Source organism: Meleagris gallopavo, chromosome 12 (genome assembly GCF_000146605.3).
Source record: "Meleagris gallopavo isolate NT-WF06-2002-E0010 breed Aviagen turkey brand Nicholas breeding stock chromosome 12, Turkey_5.1, whole genome shotgun sequence".
NCBI classification, from domain to species: domain Eukaryota; kingdom Metazoa; phylum Chordata; class Aves; order Galliformes; family Phasianidae; genus Meleagris; species Meleagris gallopavo.
Window position 1 is genome coordinate 17,099,201 of NC_015022.2, and position 23,927 is coordinate 17,123,127.

At 48.8% G+C, this 23,927-nt stretch overlaps 2 protein-coding genes and 1 long non-coding RNA gene across 3 annotated transcripts in view; 2 read left to right on the forward strand and 1 right to left on the reverse strand.

Annotated features, from left to right (window-relative positions):
* LOC100542183 (gonadotropin-releasing hormone II receptor-like) overlaps window positions 1-5,300 on the forward strand; it is a 37,830-nt gene extending 32,530 nt beyond the window's left edge. The window contains exon 6 of the mRNA XM_019619572.1: window positions 5,219-5,300. The gene's annotated coding sequence lies outside the window, so the exon portion shown is untranslated. The remainder of the gene's footprint in view (window positions 1-5,218) is intronic.
* IGDCC3 (immunoglobulin superfamily DCC subclass member 3) overlaps window positions 4,673-23,927 on the reverse strand; it is a 76,216-nt gene continuing 56,961 nt past the window's right edge. Inside the window, 8 exon segments of the mRNA XM_031555226.1 lie at window positions 4,673-4,972; window positions 5,132-5,339; window positions 5,604-5,742; window positions 6,573-6,677; window positions 6,932-7,120; window positions 11,744-11,908; window positions 12,280-12,527; window positions 19,856-20,021. Of these exon segments, the coding sequence (XP_031411086.1) occupies window positions 4,808-4,972; window positions 5,132-5,339; window positions 5,604-5,742; window positions 6,573-6,677; window positions 6,932-7,120; window positions 11,744-11,908; window positions 12,280-12,527; window positions 19,856-20,021 (1,385 nt within the window). The 3' untranslated portion in view covers window positions 4,673-4,807.
* On the forward strand, window positions 7,127-8,999 carry LOC104912879. Its single transcript, XR_794982.2, has 3 exons — window positions 7,127-7,546; window positions 8,535-8,796; window positions 8,869-8,999. It is a non-coding gene; the product is annotated as an uncharacterized LOC104912879 (long non-coding RNA).

The following is a 23,927-nucleotide window of genomic DNA, read 5'->3' on the forward strand; positions in this document are numbered from 1 at the left end:
TTTAATACAGAGCTAACAATTGTAGGATCAATGGGATTTCAAATATCAAGACAGTTCAAAGTAAGAAAGGTAGAAAATAAACAGTAGAAAAAAAGTGCTTTGCAATTTGGGTTTTTAACATTACTCTTTAACGGCAGATTTCCAAAAAGGACTGGGACAAAGGCTGAGCATCATCTTTTTTATTACTTTCTTACAAACTCAAAGACACTGCAAGTTCCAGTGACGCAATGATGACCAAAGTAAAATCCCTCAGCCCCGTAAGACTGTGACCAGAGCTCTTAAAATCTTTCCCCCTATCTCTGGGCTTTGCCCTGGCCCACCACCCTTCTTGTACAAAACGAGGTGACCAAACACTGCTCCAGGGGTAACCCTGGAGCCGCTGCTCCAGGTTGCACCGCTGCATGGATGTGATGCACGTTGGCAGCCCACATAACCATGTCCAGAGGTGCTTCCCTTCCCCTTCCCCTATTTCTTTTTAATTTGCCAAGGAAGGAAAATAAATCAGCCGGTGTTGGGTTGCTAGATAGGATCTTTAATCTGCCTCAAACAGCCCAGCACTGGGAGGGATCCGTTTCCAAACCCTGTTTGCACAGATGAAGGCAGTCAGTCGCTCCCCCTGTGCTGCTTGTTTTCATAGGGCTTTCATTTCCTTTTCCCCTCCTTCCTGGGCAGCTCGGCGAGGATCCCAACGCCTGATGAGTTTGAGGCCATTGCCATGAGCAGGGGCAGGGATGGAGGAAAATGCTGTGGGCATGGAGATGGAGTATGCATGGCCACACTGACTGCCTATCAGTTTGAGTGGTGGTAGAAATGACTCCTCAGTAATTCTCTAATTAGCAGTGTGTTCATACATACTTACATAGAATAAATCCGTCGGTGCAATTATGGTCTGATTTTGGGGTGGTCCCATGTGGAGCCAGGAGATGGATTCAGTGATCCCTATGGGTCTCTTCCAACTCGGGATATTCTATGATTCTATGAAATGTGTTACGTTCAGCTCTGCTTTTGCAGCCCTGCACCTATCCCCCTTATGCACACACCAAAGCAGCTGCCACCCAACTAACACCAAAATGTCTCTGGCACAGCATCCCTCATCGTATATTGCCAACCAAAAACATACAGTCCCTCATTACCATCTGGGATGGAATCTTTAAAATTCCCAAACTGATCCAGCACTTAAGGATTTCAGCATCTTTCCAAAACAAGGAAGAAGAAAGGTACGTTAGACAAATAAATACCTGAATCCAACAGCGTGAAAATACCCTGTCACAGCATCAAACTAGTCCCCGTCCAACTAAAGACAACGTGGATACTATCCCTGAGGTAGCAGCCATCTCTGGTAGACTTGAGAGCTCCGAGAATAGGTTGTGCCCATTATGGGTTACCAAAAAAATAAAAATAAAAATAAAAGTCAGTTTTTGGATACCTTCATTCCTTGCTGCAATTTCATCTCACCATAGCCAGAAAAGTGAGGGGCTTCTGGATGTGCCCTGAAAAGGCAGTGGGGTTGAATTAGTGGGTTGAATTAGTTATTTTCTTGTAAAATACTTCAGGACGCGACTCCTGCCCCAACCATGGGTGATTGCCAGCAGCTGGCTTGGGACCCAGAGCCTGCCCTTATCCTCTGCTTCTTGCATCTGGATAAAACATTCTGAGCCAAAAAGAAAAGGGAAAAAGAGAAGGAATCCAAAAGCCGGCAAGCTTTGGGTTGAATGTTTGGGATGTGGTGGAGCACAGCAGTGGAGCTCATCTGCATCTTCTGGAGACCCAACACTCAAAGGAGAAACAAAGCCTTGGTGACACAGTACAGGGAAGGGCTCACAGAACACCTGGGATGAGCATTTTGACACCTGCAGCCTCCCCCCAAAGCCACGTGGGGACCTGCTGTCCTACTTGTCCTCCCAATGGCAGCACACAATCCCATGGTTTCCAGCAAAAACAGGGCAACAGTTTGGTGAACCGAGGGCAGGTCTGACCCTCTGCCCCGAACTGAAACCAAAGACAAGCTCTTATTTTTTTCTCCTTCCAGCTTTACAAATTAAAGCCACTCCAGACAACACTTCCTTCAGTTTTTCACAAAAAAGGTTTGCCTACAGCCTGGCTCAAGATGACCCCACAGACCGGCTCTTGCCACCATTTGGAAGTATTTTTTGGCCCAGTTTGGCAGACTCGGGAGGCTTTGATGAGGTGGGGAAGGCAGCATCCTTCTTCTGTCCACACAGCCTCAGCCCTGCAGGGCTGCCCCACCATCAGCATGGGTTGACAAGAGCGTCAAAGAAACCCAACAAGAGGAAGAGCTACACACCTAAAAACAGCCTTTAAAGATTCACATCCATCTTCAAGCGTCTCAAACCAACCCAGAATCTGCACTGGTTTAAGCCATTACATTTCTGCATAATTATTTAAAAAGAAAAAAAAAATCTACTCTCGACGTACTACCATATTCCAACTAGTCAAATGGCACAGCATTTCCCTTTAATAAAAGGAAGTAATGAGAAATACTATTACAATATCACAATAATATGATATTAAATTAATAGCATATTCACAGCTCCGGGGATCCTGAGCTGAAAGCTACTCTAAGTCATGTGTTCACTTTGGCAACAGTACTTCAATGTGAGCTTCGGCGTTCCACACAACGACAAGGAAACGAGAAGCGGCGCCGGGAGCAGGAGAGGAAGAGATTTGGGTTTCTGGTCACGGCTCAGCTCCGGCCCTGTTTCAGTGATGGATGGATGGTGCTGTCCCCATGGCGCACCAGAGCAGGAATACGGCCGGTGGGGTGAGAGGGGCTGCTTGAATCTGGTCTGGAAGCACAGGGACCCACTCACACCTGGCCCTCACCCATCCCCAGGATGCAGCACATGGGACAGGACTTTCCTACCATCACTTATATTGTATTATTTACACAATTACTGGCAGCATCCCGTTGCCGAATATGAAGGTGGTGGGGGATGCTTCTGACATAAGAGACTCTCCCATTGGTACCATTTAAAAAAATACAATTATTATTTGTCTTAAACTCATTTCTTTTCCTGATTCTTTTTGCTTTTCTCTGCAAACATGGTGACGTTGGATTTGCCACCACCTCTACAAAAGAGTTTAAACCTTCATGCTTGTCTGGTTTTAATAACCACATGGCAGGTGACCTGACGGGCAACATCAGTCACACACCAACCTGGGAGGCTGGGACAACATAGAACAGGCTGCCCACAGAGCTGTGGGTGCCCATGGTCAGGATGGAGGGGGCCCTGGGCAGCCTGAGCTGCTGCAAGGCAGCCCTGTCCCCATCAAGGGGGTTGGACCTAGATGATCATGAATGTCCAACCCAACCGTTCTGTGATTCTAAGAATCTATGAATCCCAAAATGGTGGCAGGTTGGTGGAGGTCACAAAACCTCTCTTTGGTGTTGGTAGCCCTGCTGCATCGCAGTCAGAGCTCCCATACCCCGTCCTGACAGGAGCAACGAGACCTTGTAGGCCATGCATGGACCACGGTGGCCACTTCAAGACGAGGCCCTGCTCACTGGAAACCCACTCAGGAGCATCTCAGTGGGTTCCGGAAGTGCTGAGCTGGGGTTTCCATGAGCTCCTGGCGACAGGGTGCCCTGGCCTTAGCACAGAGACCAGAGCACCCATCCCACATACACCCAAGGATGGGTCAAGACAGCCATTTGGGACCACCAAGTGGACTCTGTGAGAGCAACGGTGCTGGCAAGCCGCAGGGCATCAACCACCATGTGGGCCATATCCGTGATGGTCCCCAGAGTCTTTAAAGTAAAAAAAAAACACCATGACACAAATCTCCACCAGGCGAAATCCCACCGTGCCTAAAATAAAGCTCATAACACCAGCTGCCTGCACGAGAGGCAGGAGGAGGGGGTGAGGACGCACACACACGAATTTCTCGCACACTTGAGGTAGAACATTGCTTTCAAGATTTGGAAGTGCTTTACACAGGAAGGACGACGACAAAAACAACAACGATGCGGCAGGTACAGAGCGGGACGGCTGAGGTAGGACCAAGCTTGTACTGACCAAGTGCTACACTACTTGTTTTTGAACACGAAGGAAGACGCAGGCATTTCTGCTTCCCAGAAGACATTCATTCCGGTTGAGGTAGGTTCTGATTTCACTTGGGTTGTTTATCCAAGTCTTTCAGTAGCCCTCAGGCAGGCTTCCTCTGACACACTTTTTTTTTTTTACTTTTTTTTTTTTTCTTCATATTCTATAATCAATCAGCAAAAAAATATCCTGAGAAATAGCGAAAGTGTACAAAATCATCCAATCCACAGAGAGATGGCCTTCCCAGGCCTCAATTTTTGGAGTCAAGTTAGAAGGACTGCTCCGAATCCAGTCTTCTCAAAATAAAAAATAGATCCAAAAAGTAGTCCTAAAGCTGCTGGTCAGGAAGAAGTCTGTGACGCCAAGAGACCGAGGCATCCCCAGGCCATCAGGGACAGGAGTTTGCCAGGCTCTGCAAGGAGCCTTTTACTTAGCAGCTATGGGAAAACCAATCATGACCAGTCTTGGTAAAGCCATCGTTGAAAGAAATGCACCAAGGGGCCTGAGACAGGTCAGAAAGATAAACTTCACAGAGTTTCAAAAAGGCTGTATACACACACACATATATATATATACTCATATATATATATATATATATATAAAAAATAAAGCAAAACAAAAAAATAACAATCAGACTGTAGAAATCTTCAATTGACCTGAGATTGATGAATCATTGTAAAGACATCACCAGCTGCGGTTTTGGTTTCTGGTAACTCCTACAAGAGGGTTTGAGTCTTGGCAGTTTATCCTTCATTGGCAGGGCCGTGGTGGGGAGCCGAAGCAGCGGGGCTGCCATTGTGAGGGCTTTTTGGGGGAGAGTCTGGCTGCTCCTCAACAATGCTGAACTCGTCCATTGGCAACGTGGATATCTGGGTGTCGTCGTGGGTGGCAGGCAGGCTGTGAGCAGGCTGCAAAGAAAGAAAGTTCACTGATTGTGGCAGGTGACCAGTGCTCTTAGGCATTTCATAGAATCATCATTACGGTTGGAAAAGACCACTAAGATGAGCTAGTCCAACCAGCAACCCATCCCCATCAGGTGCGCTTCTGCCTCATGCTGCTGGACGTACCGTTATTCCCTTGTCCTGCTGCTCTGGACATGGTGACGCTGGGAACAACCTCTCCAGCTCGTTCATGTCCAGCTGCTTTCCGTTCAGGTCCCGCTCGTCCCTGTCCCTGCGGGCGGCCCCGTTCAGGATGATCCCCGCAGCGCTCCTCTGGCTCCTCGGGATCTGCGGAGTCGACAGCTGCTCCTGCACGTTTTTACACATCAGCAGCCTGAAAAACAACAAGGCAATGCCTGAGGGTGAGCGGAGCCAGTGGCTCTCCTTCCTTTCTTCCTCCTTCCCCCAAACTTAAATCTGCCTTATTTCTTTGCTACCTTCCTTCACTCTTTAAATCTCTCCTATAAAGTTACATCAGGATCTGTGTGCCTGGGGGGAAGGCAGGGACCACGGTACTGACATCACCAGTGCGGCATTCCCAGGGCTGTGCAATGATGCTGCAGGACGCACAACCCGCTGCATGGTGAGCAGCTCTTACCTTCCTCTGTACCCAAACATGAGGAAAAGGACGCAGAATATGATGCACGTGACGCCGATGTGGATCCCAATGATGATACCAGTCGCAGAGGTTTTGTTGTTCTGTTCATCCTTCATGCAGTCGCACGGGGGGTTCAGCACTGCCAGAAGAAAGAGGGGAGGGGGTTAGCAGTGAAAGTTTCTTTTTTCTTGGCCTACTTAAGCATTTCCCCTGCTCCTGGTACCCCATGGAGGCTGTAGAGAGCCATCCCCATCACGCAGGCTGCTGTTATCAGACTTTCCCTGGGTGAGCACGGCACCTGGCAGACGGCACAGAGCTGGCAGCTGCCAATGGGGTGAGTATTTACTCCAGCATAGACAGAGAAGTAATAACTCTCTCTTGGAGATATTCCCACTGGAAGGCTTAAAAGAGCTATAAGACTAGCGGGATGTTTTTTACACATAGATGAAAATGAAAGGTGTGAGCAGTTAGAGATTCCCTCTAGAGATTTCCTCTTCTGCCTCATAATGTAATGCTCATGCACTGCAGCCCTTCTTCTCAAAGCCACGTGACCCCCTTTCTCACCACCAATAAAGCTCAAATGTCCATGGGAGCTGAGCAAAGATGCTCAGTGCGCCATGTCTCTCCTGAGGAGAGCAGTTTTTACCTAATGCTTTGAGGTGTTGGCTTGCTAAACCTAATGAAGGGCAGCCGGGATGGGATCATGGCAAGGGAGCCAAGTCCTACCAGCACAGCATGGTCCCAGCCCTACACAGTCTCATCATTTGTGAGGCTGAAAATAACAGTGACTGAAAGTGGGGCTGTCTGGTGGATGTGTTGCCACTTGCCTCCAAACAGTCTGATTTTTGAGTGGTTCTTTTGAGTCAGGAGTTGGACTTAATGATCATTGTGGGTCCTTCCAACTCAGGATAGTCTATGATTCTATAAATCAGTATTCATTAACTACAAGTGAGAACAGCCTCATCTTACCTGTCCTCTCCACAGTTTCCCTCAAGGACACAAAGCGGACAGTCGAGTTTCCATCCCCATGCTGGTTATAGGCAAGGAGTTTGACCTCATACACCATTGATGCATCTGTTTGGAGAAACAAGAAGGGTATTTCAGGCTTAATCACCAGCGTTACCTCCACAGCGTAGCAGTTATTTAGGAAACACACGTCATCCAACACACGAGATGCTGCAAACAAGTCACAAGACAAACTGCACCACCTGCAAAGTGCCCATAAACCTGAGGCAGAGCTGTAGCACCCCTGGCTTAATGGCCGAGCAACACATCTGAGCCCTCCCAGGGTCAGGAGGTGGTGCAGGTGGAGCAGTCAGTGCACTCACCCAGGTGGGTAATGTTGTACGCCGTGACGTTGCTGGCCAGCAGCACCGGGCCTGTGTACTGGGAGAGGTGGACTTTGCGGTAGTAGAGCTTGAAGCCTTCGTGCTGGCCCAGTTTGATGGAGGGCTCCCACGTTGCCTGCACGGCCGTGCTGTTAATGACTTTAATAAAGAGGGATGGCATGGCTGGGACTGAAACACAGAGAGAGAGACAGTGGGTTGTGTGCGCTCTGTATCTGTACAATGAGAAATTCCCCACCAGCATTTCCCTGCAGCCACTGCGACAAAGAATGTGCTAGATGAGACTGAGAAAATCAAATTAGACCAGGGCCTGGTTTAACAGCCTAGACTCTCTTCAGGGAGCTGTGTGAATTTCCAGGGGCTCCCTATGCTCAGCTTGGCCGGCACAGAGGCTACTCTGACAAGCAGCTGCAATCCGATGCTCAGCCCTGCCGGGTCAGGGCAGGAATGCAGCCGCTTTGGAAATGCATTCTCAGCTTCCACTTTTCTGCCCTCACCCCGAGGGCAGCGAGGACCTTTCAGAGTGATTAATCCCCACGGGAGGAAGGAACCAGAAAGGATGGAGCCGGAGACATCTGTCTTAAAGCAGAACGTGAGGTATGTATGCTGCTGCCTGGCTGAGCGCACTCGGTACCTGCAAGGGCTTGCAGGGGGTGCTGGGCTGCTCTCCCTGCTGGCTTTCAGAGGGACATTTGGTTCTGTGCTGGGGGAATGAGGAGGGAATGGAGGCACCTTCAGTAAGAGCCCTACTTCCCCGAGCAGCCTGAGCTCCATGCACAGCTGTGGCTGGCACTTACCTGGCTGGGGGGGCGCAGGGGGATTTAGTGGGGAAGATGGCCATGCTGCTGCCCACTGGCACCAAGCCCTGATTCAGAGCCCACCTGGAAGCCTTCTGCTACCATCAGTGGCACTCTGCTCAACAAACCCAAAATCCTGCCCTCGTTTTTGGGGTTACAAACAGCAAAGTGTCATTGCCACTTTGTCCCCAGGTCCCCAAAAGCTGCCCAGTCCCATCCTGCCCCATCAGCTTGGGCTGACAGGCCAAGGTTTGCAAACCAGAGTCATTTTCTTTGAATCAAATAAATCAGTTTTCCAAAGCTGGTTCTGCACAAAACCCCGTGCAGAGCGGTGGCACACAGCACCACGTGCCCCTGAGCATCCTCCTTCCCATCTCCCTCCCTCTCTCCCACACTGAGCACATCAGTGCAGAGATGTGTCTCAGCAGGACCTTTCACTGATGATTTTTTCACTTCATTTCCACACAACTCCCCCAGGCCAGATGCTCCCATCAGCTCCTGTGCCTTTTTCAGAAGGTGGATGGATGGCAGCAGGCACTGTGGGCTCTGTCTTGCCCAAGGGCTCTGCTCCCGCATGGGTTTTTGGGCAGGGAGCTTGGCTAAACCCAGCACAAAAATCACCGAGCAGAACAACAGCCCTGCTCGTCTTTCAGCCTTTAGCCAAGAGAAGGCTTTGAGGCAGAGCTATTTTCCAATTCTGAGCGATTATAAGCTCAAAATACCTCAAATGTGAGGGCTGGTGGACTTGCATTGCACTGACGCTGCTCTTTATCTGGTTTTCCCCACAGGTCTCTAAACGATGAGCAGTGAAACCCGGCCCTGACACTGTCCTTTGGCACAGAGTTCAGCACAGCCATTTAGCGAGCACTGCTGAAAAGCAGATGAAATGTGGCCGTGTCAGTCCGAGACTGACAAGAGCTAAAAAGGGCACTGCCTCAATTTAATAGTAAAGTCAGAACAACACAGCACAACAGTTGCCCTTTTCCCAGGCACTGAGAGCCCAGGTGTTCCCTCAAGGAGATTTAGGGGAAGGCAAAGAGATTTCTGCTGGTGAGTATCCCAAAAAGGTGCCCTCTTTCTCTGAGCCAGTGGAATAACATAAACACGTTTAATTTCTCTCAGTTCCCATTAGGGCAAAATAAGAAATTGGATCTCCCCTCTGAGAAGTCGAACCCTTGCTCAGAGCATCATTTCCTGAATCATCAGTGAAAACACCACAGAAAGGGAAACTGCGTTATGGAGAAAGAAATACTAGCGTGGCCCATCCTCATTTGTGAAGAGTTGGCTTTATTTTATGGTTGCAGAGCCTTACATTTAATAAAAACCACAAGAATCTCTCTCCTTCAAGGTATGAAATATATAGTATTTATTCAAACTCTGAGTATATATATGTATAATATTGATTATATGGACGTACTTTAGGATGCACGTGCTGCTTATAATGTCATTACACAAATAAGTGTATACAGATGGAGTATATCTGTGTGTGCAGCAATATATGTACACACACGAGTGTATATGTGCTTCACAGAAGTATATATAAAACATAATATGACTCTAATATAAGTAAGGCATCTCCCTCATGCTAAGGGCTGGGATATTCGTTTTCCTCTTCTGTGCTGTTTGGAATTTTCCCCAGGTCATTTCAACTTTCTTCTTGAAGGTGTCTTTAGCCGAAGGTGACTAAAGGAACAGTCTTCATCCTAGAGAAATGTCAAAAAGTCCTGGAGAAAACCCTAAAAAGCATTAAAAGACAAGAACAGGACTGCATGCTGCTTAATGAAGCGCACAGAGTCTGAGATTTAAAATACCATGGCATAAAGAAGCCCTGAGCCGGGCACAAAAGCTCCCAGGAAAGCACTGGGTTGCCAAATTGAGGAAGTCAAAGGGTTTCCTATGGCGAGTGCTCCCTGCCTACCCAGATCCCAGCACCAGCACAGGACGGGCACCAGGCAGAAGGGCCACCAGTGCTGGGGGGAGGAAGAACAGCGAGGAGGCGAGCAGACCTTTCTAGCAAGGAGAACAAGGTTGTCTTTTTTGGTTTCTCTGCAGCACCTTGCTGCCTTCCTCTCATCCAAAGTTATCACTGGCCACAAAGGAAGGGGCACTGTGCTTACAGAAAGCGTTGGGATCTTCAGCCATGTACACTGTCTGAAAATCAGCCCTGCTCTGAGAACCACACCAGCATAACATGGTCACTGCAAGGTGGGTCTGAGCAGTTCCAGCTGCCCACACCTCTGCCAGCAGCTCTGACAAGCTCTGTGGAGCTGAGCTATATCCTGCAGCCAAAAGGAGCCCTCAGCCTCTTTCCAGCAGAGCAGGACAACTCTGCTCCCTTCCAAGGCTGTTTGACAGTATGGCTTCACAGCTCCCCAAATACAAAGGGTCACTGCTCTTTGGTGTAACCTGGGAAGAAGACACAGTGTGACATGGCTTGGCTGTGCATGAGAAGGGGCATATCTGCAGCAAAACCTGAGTTTGGTGGCCAGAGCTGCTAGATCCTGGCTCCCTGCCCCTCTCAGCTCTGTGAGCAATAGTGAAGCAAAGCGAAAAAACAAATTCAGAGAGAGCCAGCACTGTCCTCTGCACCATGTCTGCTTGCAAATCAAGCCAGAAGTAGGCTTGTAAATCTCCTTTTATCATCCTGGAGGCAACCCCAGGTTGAGTGATCTTAACCAGGCCAGCTTGTCCATCCTGAACACGTAGCTAATTGCTGCAGGTTCATTAACACAGAATAAGACTTTTTAAAGGGTAGTAGAGCAGGACAACAATGCTTTGCAATTTCAGAGAGCCTGGAAATTTATGATCCCATTACCAGATACTTAACTATTCCTGCTGTGATTGAAGGTAATAATGACAAAACGCCCTATCTTGCTTGACTCAAACTTCAGCAGAAGCACCAGACTCTGTGAAGCATGGCTGGCTTTTAGCTGCAGTAGCTGAACTCAGAGCATCGGGTCAAGGAATTTCAAGTTGCAGCTTGGTCAGTTCCTCTGTCTCTAAATTGGAAGGAAAAACAAACTCAAAGGGTGACTGATTCCCTGTGGAGCACCAATAAAATAAACTTGCAAGGCAAGTATCTAGTGGTGGTGTTGCTTAAATGCTGTAGTAAATGGCTGCAACAGCTTAAGATGGAAGGAGGGCCGGATTCCCCACCTGTAAGTCAGTGTACTCTTTCATTTAATCCTACATTGTACTCTTATGACCTCTCTGCTGCAAATTTCTAAATACTAAGTGTTCAGGAGAACAATGGCAGGCTCCTAGGAAATGACTCTCAGTGAGACAAGGACTTAGAGGTGCTGGAGAGGCACATGAGACGATAGGAGAACATTCTCCAAATGCCAGCAGCCAGATGGGTGATGGTTGCAGATCACACTGAGACTGTGGTTTCTGGCTGGTGTCCATACACAAGTGCCCTGCATCAGAGTTCCCACTTTAACTGGGGAAGCAAACTGGTGGCCACAACTGGGAGGCCACGGCAGAGAAAAGACCTGGAGACCGACCTAACTTCCCACTGAAACAGAGGGCTGCTCCAGGGCAGGAGCTCATGGGCCAGGACAACCCAACTCAGTGTGCTTTCTCAAAGACAGAGTATAACAAAGTTTAAATTCAGAAAAGCATGGCACCTATCAGGTAAGAGCTGTGAGTACCAGAGCTGCAGACGAACTTCCCCAAGAGGAAATGTGCATTTAGCAAGCAGTTTAGGAAAAGCCCACAGCTGCTGCAAGACGAATGAGAGGACTGACTTGTACTCACACTCTGCTACAGCATTAGTGAGTAAAACACAACATTTAAGGCTATTGGTTGATCCCCATGTAACAACAGTAAAAGTGAGCTTTAAACAATACTCCAGAGTGTGAGAAGAGCAGAAATCAGGAGCAACAACAACACAGGCTGTGTGCCAAGGCGCTGGGGAATGGGTATCAGGGTGAGTGGTGCTGCTGCTGTGCACAGCAGGTTTCAGCATCTGACAGCCCAAGCGCAAAGCGATCCTTACCTTCTCCCAGCGTGCTCACCACTGTGACTTCTGAGGCTTTGCTGGCACCCCGGGAGGTGTAAGCCTTTATATAGAAGCTATAGCTGGTCGAGGGTTCTAAATCAGTCACTAGCTGTTGGAAGGTGCTCTTGCTAACAGCCTCCTGGTACTCCATCTCCACGGGATCTAAGTTGAAAGAAAGAACAGAGACACATTAGACTTTGCAAGAGGTAAAGGGATTAAAGAGATTTTGTAAGCAGTAAGTTTGGTCCCTAATGAAGAGACCCTCTTTTGGGTCCCTATGCCCTCTTTCGGGTGCCTCTTTTCCTTACATTTCTGTGCGCTTTGCCAAAAGGTGGTGCGATTTGATCATTCAGCTTCACTCTCCCCACCCTTCTGCTACTCATACCACCCCCTTATTGCCCCACCTGTCTTTCAGAAACACGGAGGAGATGGAGTTGATGGCAGCACTGCAGTGCAGATCTGGTGCATCTATTGGACCTCGCTGCTAAATTCTGCGAAGGCTGAGGAAGCTCTGGGCAGCGGGCAGACCATACCTGCAGCTTTCCGGATGTGCAGCACGTAGCCGATGATCTCCTTGGTGTTCTGCAGAGGCTCCTCCCAGGACACCTGGATGGTAGTGGCAGAGACCGTCTCGGCCCTCACGCTCTGCGGGGGTCCAGGCAGCCCTTCTGCCCACAGGACCGTCAGGCGGGCGCTGGCCTGCGTGGAGCCGGCGCTGTTCTCGGCGATGCATTGGTAGATGGCTTCATCCGCCTGGTTGATCCCATAGATGGACAGAGTGCTGCACGGGGACACGAGAGGGCCAAGCATAGAATCATCAAGGTTGGAAAAGACCTTAGGTTGTTGGGTCCAACCATCAACCCATCACCACCATGGGGATTACGTGAGTTCCCAAGGACACTCCTACCTGAATCCATGCTGAAGAGGTGAAGGCTAAGCCAAGCCTGACTGCAGCCAGAATGCCCCTTGGTGATGCTCTAATTGTATTACAGCACATTAGAGCGGTCTTAGGGTGACAGGAAGATTAGCTGACCTGTTCAGCAGGGTTACGTGCTCAGCTCCTAGCTCTGTATTCTCAAAAAAACAGTCACCGCGAGCCCAAAGCCAAAGCCCATGAGTGCAGTGCAGGTTGAATGCATCTGCAAAAACCCTCAGTGCATTTTCCATATATCAAAGACAGCCACAGGCTACCCTGCTGGAAAACAACCCTAAAATAGGGAGAAAGCCACTGAAGCACCTCTTCCCCAAAAGACAGCGCTCCTGAGCGCGGTGCCCATCTCCGCACCACCTCTGGGATGCTGCTGGTGGCTTGATGGGCACATAGACAACTAGACTGCACGTACACCTGGGCACCTGAACTGATTTATTTCAGAGGTGAAGCTCCTGCTCGAGCCCCCGGTCCAGTTCATTTGCATTTTGGCAGAACATCTGGGAGACCTCAATGCCTCTCAGTTTTAGCATCATCTCTTTGCCTTGTGCCAAAGCTTACACGAGCCTTTTGTTCACTGTTTTTTCTGCAAGAAATGAGCCAAACCTAACCAAAACCACACCTGCTGCTTCTGGGAAGGATGAGACCAGTTTCTTCTCCTGAGGTGAATTCCAGGTGGACTTCAGAGCTGAGTGCACATGAGTAAATCATGAGCACCTCTGCTGATGCGAGGGGCACTCTGTGGTTTTTAGGGAGTCGTAATCAAAGCTGTCCTTTATGCAAATGAAAGACAGTACATGGGAGGTGGCAATGATAAATAACCCGCCTGGATGACAGAATGAATGCTCCTAATGGCAGCAAAATATTGGTTCTTCCAGTGTTAAAATTTATTATCGCTGTTGATTTAACATTTGTATTTCTGCCTTGCAAATTATCTGGACCATGGTGAGTGAGCAAATGTTTAACAGCCATCTATTTATGCCCCGTGCCTTTGTTTCCTTGGAAACATTGTAAATGGAATATCAAATGTGATGGTTTCAGCTGATATGGTGATTTTACAGAACCAGCCCTAAGCCCCTCTCATCGCCACGGGCTCAGTAGATCTGATTAAATGGAAGGGGAGCCCTGGCGTGTGGCTCAACTCAACAGCCCGACTCCAGCGAGGACAGATGGCAGGAGGCAGGATTATGCAGTGCAAGAGCTGCACTTGCAGCTCTGCATAAAGCAGATGTGTGCAGGGAGCAGCGGTGTTTCCTCCTGCCCTGTCAATGTGGGGATTATTTCTGCACGGCTGCAGTGCATCTGGGCACCGGGAGCAGGCAGCCAGGGTTGGCATGCACACCAAGAGCAGTGTTAAGCACAAAGCCAGCCAGGAACAAGGACCATTTATCTGCTGCCTCCAAGTGTACTTACTTATCTGCTTTGCATTTAAAAGACAGTGACAGGAGGGAAAAGGGGAGGATGCTTGAGATGCCTTGGCAGAGCCCCGGCCATCCTCTGCAGAGTGCTAGTGGGTGCCAAGCAAGAAGGAAGAGAAATAAGGCAAATTCCCCCAAAGTGATCATGAAGATAGCTGCAAATGTGCCTCTGGCTTTGAAAAGTCCATCTTCATCGTGATTTACAATGAAAAACAAAACAACTGGGTTTGGCTGTACAATGAGTCACCTGGAAGGATGCACAAGCAACAGGGTCAGTAAAGCTGCCAGATTCGCAGCTCTGCCTATAAACCTGGGGGAGGAGCAGAAATCAAGTGAACAGGATGCCCAGCATCTAAACACCAGCTCTGTGAACAACAGTTTCTCTCCCTTCAACCCACAGACAGAGCCCTACAAGGGGCTGCCAAGCTGCAATACGAGGAGTTGGCAGTGGGTTATGGGAATCCCAGTGCTACTCTCTTTGCTGTTCACCCCTTTGCATCTGAACTACTGACACATTCTGCCTACCTCACACGAAACCCCTGGGATGCAGAAGACGCTTTTTTAGTTGTTCTCTTTTTCTAAGGAAGCTCCAACAAAAGGAAAAGATGTGGCTGCTGTGTGAGGAAGCGCAGAGCATCGCTGCGCATCAACCATCTAAAATAGGAGGTGTCCTTTTCTTCCTTCCCGTCACCGGGAAAAATTTGTCACTTTTGGGACATCTGCTGCTGGAAAACTTTCCCGTGAGCGGCAGGCCGGCAGCGCTGCGACCACGGCAAGATGCCAGAGGACTTTGTGCTGCTCACCAGAGTTGCGTCACATCTGGGCACAAAGACCCGCTGGGCGTTGATGGAGGTGGGGAGAAGAAAGGCTGTGGGTTCACACTCTGCTGAGCCAGAGTGAGGAGGGAGGGCTCCGAGCTGCTATTCCCAAGCTGTCTTGCAGCTTGCAGGCAATCAGGATGACTGATCTCATTGAGGTCAGGGGTCCGGGCCGTTGACCAGAGATCAGCTTTCCAAAGGCTCCTCTGCAAAAGTCTGAGGACTGAAGGAAGGCTCTTCATCGATTCAGCGGCACAAAGGAGGAGAGGGGCCCAGCTGGAAGGAGATCAGCATGCGCGCGCACGCACAAAGCGGGAGTGTGATGAAATTAATGCAGAAATGCCCTGGGTTTGGAGGCTGCCTTTAGTGTAGGCTGAGAATAAGGTGCAAAACATAAAGGGTGACACTCGTTGGCCCAGGGGGGCCAACTACAGATCATCCCTAGCCTTTCACACACATTCTAACGCCCCTAGGAATTAAATGCCCTGCGGGCTTCTTAGGTGGAACCAAATCTCCTGGGTCGTGCTATGCAGACAGGAGGATCGATCCCTTTCTGTGCAGCCTGGCTGGTGTCTAGAAGACACAGGCCAGGATCCCGCCCAGTTCTTTGGTTACAGACTCACCCCAGTGCAGTTCCTACAGGAATGCTGCCATTCCCAAATAGGATGCGTGGTGCCAGTGGGAGCCACCTCACCCACTCACCTGCAGGACAAAAGGGTCAGCCAATGCTCAGCCCTGCAAAGCTGTCAGAGATGCTGCTATTTCTTGCAGCCCTGGGAGAGCATAGTTTCCAGCAGGACAGGGATGTGGCTGTAGGATGTTTTTTCTGCAGAAGAGGATGTTGTAAAAAAGTACAGCAGCAGGACCACTTCATCCTGAAATGCTCATCCCATCCTTCAGGACGCCTGGGTTTGCAATGTCACATAGCACTGAGGACATGTAATGAATGAGCTGCTGCCAGTTGGTCTGTTTGCAACTACAGATTTAACAGAATCCTGTCCGAGGCAGGGAGCAGAGAAGCTTTTACATCTACAGAAACACAGAGCACACAACATCTCAGAAGAAACTCCTGGAAAGGAGGGTGGATGCCTGTGTTGGTAGCAGTAATACAGACAGCTGAGAGAGCTATTGCTGCTCAGTAAAAAGCCCCCCCAGGTGTATTTTGTCCCAAGAAACACTGAAACCCCTGAACTGCACTTCCTGAGTAGAGCAGAGGCAACACAACAGCAGCCACAAGAGGACAGACTGACACCCATCACCTCCACATGCCCTGGCAGTGGGGGCTGCCCCACTGAGCATCATGCTGTGTGCGCCCATGCGCAGACCCACCCCCCCTCAAAGGCAATTAGAAGCTTGCACAGCCTCCCCATGCGTCTTCCAAAGTCAAACCCATAAATTATTCTTAAATCACAAGCAGCTGGTTCGCATCCCGGTCCTCCACGTGCTTATTTGTCATGCTTCTGGGAACTGAAATATGATTTTCAATATGGTACCCTTCTCATAATCACCAAAGGTCTTTAAGCTCATTGCGTGCACAACCTGCAGGCTCGCCTGCCCTCCTGCAAGGTGTCCAAATCCTTACAAGTTCAGGAGCTTGAAGGAATGCACAAATCCCTTTGTACCTCTCTGCACCCAGCTAACATGGATTCCGTAGCCAAATGCCTCCTTGCCAGCAGCAGGCTGTGGTTGCCATGGGTTTGGTACCCAAAAGCACATGAGGGTATCTCCTTGAAGCCCACTGTCCATATCTGCAACACAACCAGTCAAGAAAAGCAAAGTTGTCCTCAAATCTAGGTAGCTACAGAGGAATATTTTCTCTGATAATCCCTTGAAGTACATGCACAGCCCTTGGAGTGACTCATTCCCACTGCACTAAAACAAGGGCAAACCAGTGATGAAGAATTTAAGAAGGAGACAGTTCATAAGCAAAGGTCACAAGGAGAGCAAACACTACCTGAGCCTGAGTTCTAACGAAGCCTTCCTCCCGTGGAACAAATTAAGTCCCTTAATTACCATTTTGTAAATAAAATCTTCTTGGAAAATCAATATTTAGAGCCTGCCTTCTCTGAAGATGTTAGCCTTTGTTCCTTGCTATTACAGTGATATAACCCCCACTTCTGGGCTGAAAATTATCCCCCTGAACCTGATTGGGTTAAAGGAAGAAAAGCAATAAACCTCTCAGAGCAGTAATTTGGGTAGTATTTCATGCTTCCTTGTAGATTTTGAAGTAATAACCTAAAAAGCATGATTCTACACAAGCTCACAACTAATACATCCAGTAACCACCCCTTCCTGCTGCAGCAATCCACATGCTTTAGGGCTGTGTTGCCAGGTGGGAATGCAGCTGAAAATGCCAATTTCTCTTTCTCTTTCTCTTAGGCCAGAGCACTGGTATCACAATTGATCCAAATCACCCCATCAAAAATAAGGGCAGCATGTCAGCTCTGAACCAAGGGCAGGGCTGAGCGCAGCATCCCTCTGACACCTCTCAACCCCATCCCCAACCCGGGGATCACATGGCAGGACACCTCCCATCAACAGCCCCTCCAGTGCTTCTTATTCACAGATTTTAATGGCAAACCCCACAGTTCCCCACACCTGAGCCTTCATGCATTTTTCATCAACAATTATCCACTATCCCAGAACTGCTTTTGATTTTTGCTAATCATCGATTGGGTATTTTGTTCCCACGCAGCTGGCATTTACAAAACATAACAACCACCTCTGGAGAGGGCACAGCAGAAGGCTGATCTTTAATGCTAATGTGTCAAGAAACTATCAGCACATCAGGCAGCGAGGATTTGCATCGGAAGGACCACGAGGGAAGAGGAATTTATTGGACACAGCCAGAAGATCCATGCCCCAAGCAGGGGCTGTGCTTGCAGAGCTCCACCTGGAACACTGCAGGTCTGGATCACACTTCTAGTTGGGTTCCTTTCCAAGAACAAGGTTGCTCTGAGTAACATACTTTGAAAACAATTAGCATGTGGTATGATTTGGGATGATGTACTCTTTTTTTTCCCCCTAAAAATCCCTATGGGGGCATTGAGACCTTTATTGCTATATTAAGCAGAGTTTTAATCCAAATGAATTTTCTAGGAAACCATGTAATCTAATTAAATAGCTCACGGTGCAATTCAGTAGCTTCATTACTAGTAGATTTGTGATCCATCTTTACATGGACAAATATTTTCCAACTTCAATAGACTGATCAATCCAAGGCGTAATCGCAGATTCTGCCTGGAACTAAGTGAACTCAGTCATGCCCATGAGAAAGAAACAAAGCACAACTTGAAAAAGGTGAGGAAAAAACAGTAGTCGATCTTTTCCCCCGATTCATGGAGCACTCGACCACACATTGGACAAGCAAGAGCATTTTTCAGACTGAAAGGTTTGGGAACTGCCAGGCACGGATATTTTGCTGAAGCTGAGGGTTAGAGTAGGCCAAAAGTAGAGGAAAAGAAGCCAAAAGTTCAATATTGTCAACTGTGATGGCCTCAGGGTTCTGCTTTACAACTGCATTACTGCAGCTGCAGAAGACACCACATGTCAGCTGAGCCCAGGAATTGGCTGAGTTCCCCCAGCCTGTTACAGATGCACTGTAATCTGATCGGTTTGCTTGCAATGGAAAAGGCTGAAGCTAAATTGCATTGAATGATTGCCATAAGAAAATAATTACAGACATGTTCACCAAGTGACAGTTAACAGGCACGTGGAGCACAGCTCTGGGCAATGGAGCCTGGCTGGGAGTCGTGGTCACGATCAAAGACCCTACTTTTGCCTTCCTTTAACAGGGAGGAGGAATGATTTCACAGGCTAAGTACAAGGGAAAGACCCAGATCTGGACTCTGTGCGAGTTTATTCATGGATTTTGAAGTCTTTGGTCTCTTGTGACTCTGCCTCCTGGCCAATACAGGGGGACGCACTGATTTCCTTTCTCCCGTTTCTGTTCATATTCTAAGGGCAGACATGCCTCAGAAACCCAAGCAGGGAGCTATTACACCGTGAGGATGGAATGAGTGCCATCTATAAGTGCATGCACAGAGTTCACTGAAGTTTTCTGAAATCTCCCAGTATGAAAAATTCTCCACCGATCAAGAAGATGTTATTACATTTCACACCCTATCCTTCCTGCAATTCACATCTTTCCATCCTTCACGTAACAAACCTTAAAAATGCCTCAACCCTGAAAACAAAAAGCTTCGTTACAGAGAACCTTACAGAAATAAAACCCCCGTTTCTCCTAGGGAACACGTGTTGGTACCAACCCAGTCTGAACTGAAGGTCCTGACTTTCTATTGAGGTGGACTTGAGAGTCACATTTATCAATACAGAGAGCAACTACATGACACTGCAGAGTGCAAATCTCTACCAATAATTTAGGTTTACAGCACAGGTAATACTATTTTTCAGTGTATTGTTCAATGCTATTTCCATAGGAAATATGTTGTCAACTTGCAATTTTCACACTAAGTGCATCCCACCGTATCATTTGCGCAGTGCAAACATCCCCATCTCCTCGTATGGAAATGCAGTTATTTAGTACTCAGAGAAAACACTCTTCCCTGGTGAGATAAAAGGCTGCAGTTCAATGACAGCCAGCTTCCACGCAAATATCTCAAACGGGGAAATGCATTTGCACGCCCAGGCAGATCAGTGTATGAGCTCCTCCACCGTGGAGTGAGCGTGGTGTCCCAGCCAGCATCAGGGACAACATTTGGCCCTCCCAGAAACACTCAGAAGAGGATCAGGATGGTTGCCAGGTTCCACGGGCCAAAGCCTGTGTGAGCTAACGTGCTCTTTATTCAGTTTGATCCCACGTTTGTAGCTAAATAATGTGAAACAGACCTGCAGTGACAGCTATTTCTGGGCCATCAGGTAGGTGATGTCAATCCTTTGTGCATGGCAACTCCAGGCTGACACTACCCTTCACCCTGGCACTTACCTGTTGTTATTCTTCAGCTTGATGTGGTCGCTCGTCTCCAGGATCTGCCCATTCCTCAGCCAAGTGATCTGCGGGGGGGGCTCCCCTTGGGCCACGCACGTGAAGATGGCCGTGGTCCCCACGGGCCTGGAGATGGACTGGGGATGCTGCACGAACTCTGCAGGTGCTGTAGGGAGGAAAAAGGAGAGAAGTCAGCATGATTACACTTTATTCTGGCATGAAGAGCAACCCTGTAGCTTGGTTTGCATCGTCTTAGGAACTTGGGGAAAGAAAGTCCTATTATTGTCAGATCCAGGGACATTTGGCTAAGCCACAGCATAGGCAGCAAATAACACATAAAATGGCATTAGCAAACTGATTGTAAATGGACAGGAATGTACAGACACGCACATGGCAATCTGGCAGGTTCTTCTGTCCCCAGCAAATATGGGATTTGCTGCACATCATCCTGATGGCAATAGACAGGAAGCCCTTTTTAGCTCAGATCTGCAGCCTGGGACCCTTCTGGAACTGCTGAGCCTTGGAGGAGACTGCATAGCCTGTAACTGCTGTAACCTCATAACCAAACATTTTTACCTTCAGATTTGTAAACAGAAAGTGATTTCTCCCCCTCCCAGCAGCTCTGAATAGATTTAAAACCATTTATCAGAATAAAACAGCACAGCAGCCTACAGAAAGCGGGGCCTGAAAGGCGCTGCCAAATCAGTGAGTTTATTCAAGCAGTTACGCTTCAAAGAGCAAAGTGATAAATATACTCCATGCTGATGCTGAGACCTAAAATCAGGTGGAACCAGCAGCAGCTGCAATGAAGACAAACAGATGAGAGGCATGAGCCCATAATGAATTTACCAACCAGTGCTGCACAGTGGATGGCTGGCGTTAAATTTTTCCAACAAAAGCAAGATCATCCAGGGAGAAACACTCAGTGCTACCTGCAAGATTTTCCATGCTTGGGGCTGGTGTGAGATGCAGGGATGGGAGGAAAGAGCAGACTGGTCCAGCAGAGTGGTCCAGCAAAATGTGCTGGCTGGGTGCAAGCTGCATGCAGAAGCAGCTATGCAAGAGCAAAGCTTCATGTTCATGGCCAAAAATACCCCAAAACAAAAACCATGAGGTTTAGCTATGACAGCACAGCATGATTAAGCTCTTCCCCAGCTGCATGCGTGCAAGAAAACAGCATCATTATCACTGCAGCGAGGCCAAAGAGCACCAAAAGGTGCCTCAGTCTCAAAGCAAAGTCACCGGTTACAAGTCCTGCAAGCAGAAAGACACAGAAGCTCACTGAAGAGCTCATCTACCTTGAAGGAACCCCTTATTTCAGTTTTAATAACCAAAGGGAAGCGGAGCATGGCAGCCCTGACTTATGTTAGCAGTCAGGGGTGTCCCCCAGCAGAGTTTATTGTCAGGCGCTCGGGTCTACTAATGAACCTGAGCTCAACAACCTAATGGACACATATTTTCAGAACCTCCTGCTAAACTTCACTAGGTGCCGATCGAAGCATTGTCCTTCTTTTTCCTTTCCACATTTTTCCCCCTAGGCTTATAAATTAAAATAAAATTCAGGATGGGTTCAATAAAGCTGGGAGCACAGACAAATGGGGATGAAATCTCCCTTCCCTGCAGCAAACGGTTCCCTTTGTGGCATACACTGAGAGCACAGCACATTAGGGACTTGATTTTCAAGGCTTCCTTAACCTCCTGCCCCCCATTTTGGGCTGGCGAAGGTTTTGCAGGAGCAATTATTCTGCAAGTGGCTGTGTACCGCCCAGCTTTCATCTGGGCTCAGCAGTCACGCCTGCAATGCCCACAGGTGCAAGATGCAGTGCTAAGGAAGGGCACGGCCATCTTCAGACAGTTTCATTATGGACCCCTCTGATGGCTTACCCCATTCCAAGGGGTTGCAAAAGACCTCTAAGACCACCAAATCCAACCCCAACCCATCCCCATGGACTATGTGCCTCAGTACCACATCTCCATGGATCCAGCCTATCCAGATCCCTCTGTAAGGCCTTCCTACCCCCAGGCAGATCAGCACTTCCTCCCAACTTGGTGTCATCTGCAAACCTACTGAGGCTGCACTCAATCCCCTCATCGGCAAGAAAGGAGCAGCAGCTCCTGTCTTATTTTCATTCATAATTAACAGAGCATCTCATTAGTGCTCAGCACATTGAGGCACAGCGGCCTCAAAAGCTCACGTCCTTCCGCCCCGCAGCCAAAAGGCCACTGCAGGTGGTGAGGGGAAGCATCTCAGCCCTCCCAGGAAAATCTTAACATAGACCTTAACGAAGATCACTCTTCAGAACAGAGGATTCCATCCTGGCAAGGAGGAGCAGGCAGACTCCAGCTCTTGCTTCTGTGGGATGAGGAAACCAGAATGTTGATTCTTCAGGACTTAATGGGAGGGAGGGGATCATTTTTAATGAATTTTTAATGAATATTTAAGGGCATGACATTGGTATCAAAAAGCAATAATGCTTAATGCCATCTTCAGAATCGTTAACGAAGTGCTGCAATAGGTTTTCCTGTGCACAACAAACTGTGACAGCACAGAGATGCACTGTAACAGCAGGCTGCAATGGGAGAGCCGGGCTGGATCCATCTCTTCCCAGCCCTTGGTCCTCAGATAATGGGGATCCTCTCTATGCAGCCCCAGCCCTGGCACTGGCTTGGGGTGCAGTCATTACTGCAGTGAAATTCGAGGTGCCAGTGCCCCTTGCACCCAAACATTAAGCAGTCATTAATTCTCAATTAGCTACAGTCATAGGTTAAGGGAGGGAGACTGGGGTAAGGAGGAGGAAGAATAATCTAGAAGCAACAAAACCTCGTAAATTAGGCTTCCAGAATGCACAAGAAGGGCATAAAGGAGAAGATGGGTCAGTGGGGAAGTCGGTCAAGCACAGCATCAGATGACGGAAGATAAAGAACCACCTCTCACTTTGCCTCTTTCCACTGCCTAAGAGGACGCACAGACGCACAGTGCAAGCTGCAGAGCTGGTGGGACTGCTGGGGCCAAAGACAGAACCATGGCCATGTCTGCTGGGAGATGTTGTGAAGCTGTTCATCTGTGGTGCAGCACAGCACGGCCTGGAGCTGCTCAGCAATGGGACACGTCTCCATGTCACCTACCTGGCCCAGGGTGGACACACTGGGCTCCAGCACCACAGCTCACTACATCGTTCTAATGGGTGAGATCTGAGGTCCCTGCTCAGCTGCTTTCCTTGGGAAGGCAAACAAGCAAGTGGGCAGGCTGACCCAGGCAGCGGGTCACAGGGCTAGTTCTGAAGCATGAATTTCAGCCAGGGCTAACGTGCAAACCATGTGCCTTAACGAGCCTTAACCACAGCAACTGCAGCACACCTGCTGGCAAACTCGGCCCTACAGCAACACCAACGGGGCACGGAGATGGAGGAAACACCAGGAAGTGCAGCGGCAGCCAGATCTGTTGGACCGAGGAGCAATGCCCTGTTCTGCCAGCAGAAAACAACATGAACAAGGCAACCATTGTCGGCAGAGCCTTCAAAACCACGTCCTTAAGATGGGCACCCATTTATGAGATGGGCTCTCATTTTTCTGCATAGCTTTCAGGAGGAAATGAAGCGTGGAGTGGAGAACACTGGTGACCATCTGGCCATTCACAGCCCATCAGTTTGTTATGACACCAAACACATAATAAAGCACAAAAGATTGCACAGGAGGTAGGGAGAAAGCGCTTTGATATGTTTTTCTCCCCTTGCCACCAAAGCCTGCTCTTCCCTTGCTCCACACACACGCATGCCCTATGCTTGGCCGTGCTGCGTTCGGCCCTTCCACAGCTCCCCTGGGAGACTTCCATTGGCAGCCCGGCACAAAGCAATATTCAAATGGCTGCACTGGGATCTGGAGAGAAAATGGAAACTTTCTTGTGTGAGAACCTTACAAAAGAGATCAAAGGAGCCTAAATGGCCAGGGGAGGGCAAGGAGGGAGGGAGGGAGCGGGGGATTGAGGCCTTATTCTCTGAAGGGAGGAGGAATTCCCAGGAAGATAATAAGATGATCTGAAGGAGAGCCTGGAATGCAAAATGCTGGAGGAAAA